The sequence below is a fragment of the Nestor notabilis genome, unplaced genomic scaffold, assembly GCF_000696875.1.
Source record: "Nestor notabilis isolate BGI_N333 unplaced genomic scaffold, ASM69687v1 scaffold11906, whole genome shotgun sequence".
Taxonomy (NCBI): Eukaryota; Metazoa; Chordata; class Aves; order Psittaciformes; family Psittacidae; genus Nestor; species Nestor notabilis.
Window position 1 is genome coordinate 5822 of NW_009932418.1, and position 840 is coordinate 6661.

Here is an 840-nt window from a genome sequence, read left to right on the forward strand (position 1 = left end):
GCTCTAAGGTGTCCCCTTGAGGAGCCTTCTCTTCTCCAGGCTGCCCCAGCCCAGCTCTCTCAGCCTGTCTCATAGCACCATCCCCATGGCCCCTACAGGCTGTTGTAGCTGCACAATACAGATCCAGGGAAGTGCTTTCATCAAATACTGAGCCTTTTCTTCCCTCCAAAGCACCCACCACCTCCGCAGCTTGTGTTGGTGCTTGGGGTTTGTGCCCAAAGGGGGCAGCTGGGTGAGCATCAACGTGGAGCTGAGCCTAACCCCCCCTCTCCTCTCTCCTGCAGTTCTGGCAGCTCTACAACGCGATCACCCTCTTCCGGATGCTCCAGCACCCAGAATGCAAAGAGTGGCAGGTAAGGGGGGGGGGGTCCCTGGGCAGGGGGTGCCCCTCACACATCCCTCCTGCTCACCCCTACCTCCATAGGTCCTCATGTGCGGCCTCCCCTTCCTCATCCTCTTCCTGGGCAACTTCTTCACCACTCTCCGCGTCGTCCACCAGAAGTTCCAGAACAAGAACAAGGACATGAAGCAGGATTGAAGGGGGGGCAGCGTGGGTGCCAGGACTGTTTCTCCCCACCAGCTCCATCTCCCATCCCCATGTCTCCTCGATGCCGTCCGGACTCTGGTGTCTCACCCTGTTCTTGGAAGCCCGGGTGTGGGACGTGAATAGACCCTGTGTTCTCTGCGGTGCTGGATCCGTGTCCCAGTCACTCCCCTGGAGTCAGGAGCATCCTGCAGCTCCTGCCCCATCTGCCTTTACACCCAGGGGAGCAGCGTGCCTGGGGCTGCTGCTCCTTCCCCTCGGCCCTGAAGACAGTTCCTGGTTCTTGGGGTCAAGCC

At 60.1% G+C, this 840-nt stretch overlaps 1 protein-coding gene across 1 annotated transcript in view; it reads left to right on the plus strand.

Annotated features, from left to right (window-relative positions):
• TMEM120A (transmembrane protein 120A) overlaps positions 1 to 538 on the plus strand; it is a 5182-nt gene extending 4644 nt beyond the window's left edge. Inside the window, exons 10-11 of the mRNA XM_010016390.1 lie at positions 265 to 353; positions 425 to 538. Coding sequence (XP_010014692.1) covers positions 265 to 353; positions 425 to 538 — 203 coding nt within the window. The remainder of the gene's footprint in view (positions 1 to 264; positions 354 to 424) is intronic.
• The last annotated feature ends 302 nt before the right edge of the window (positions 539 to 840 follow it).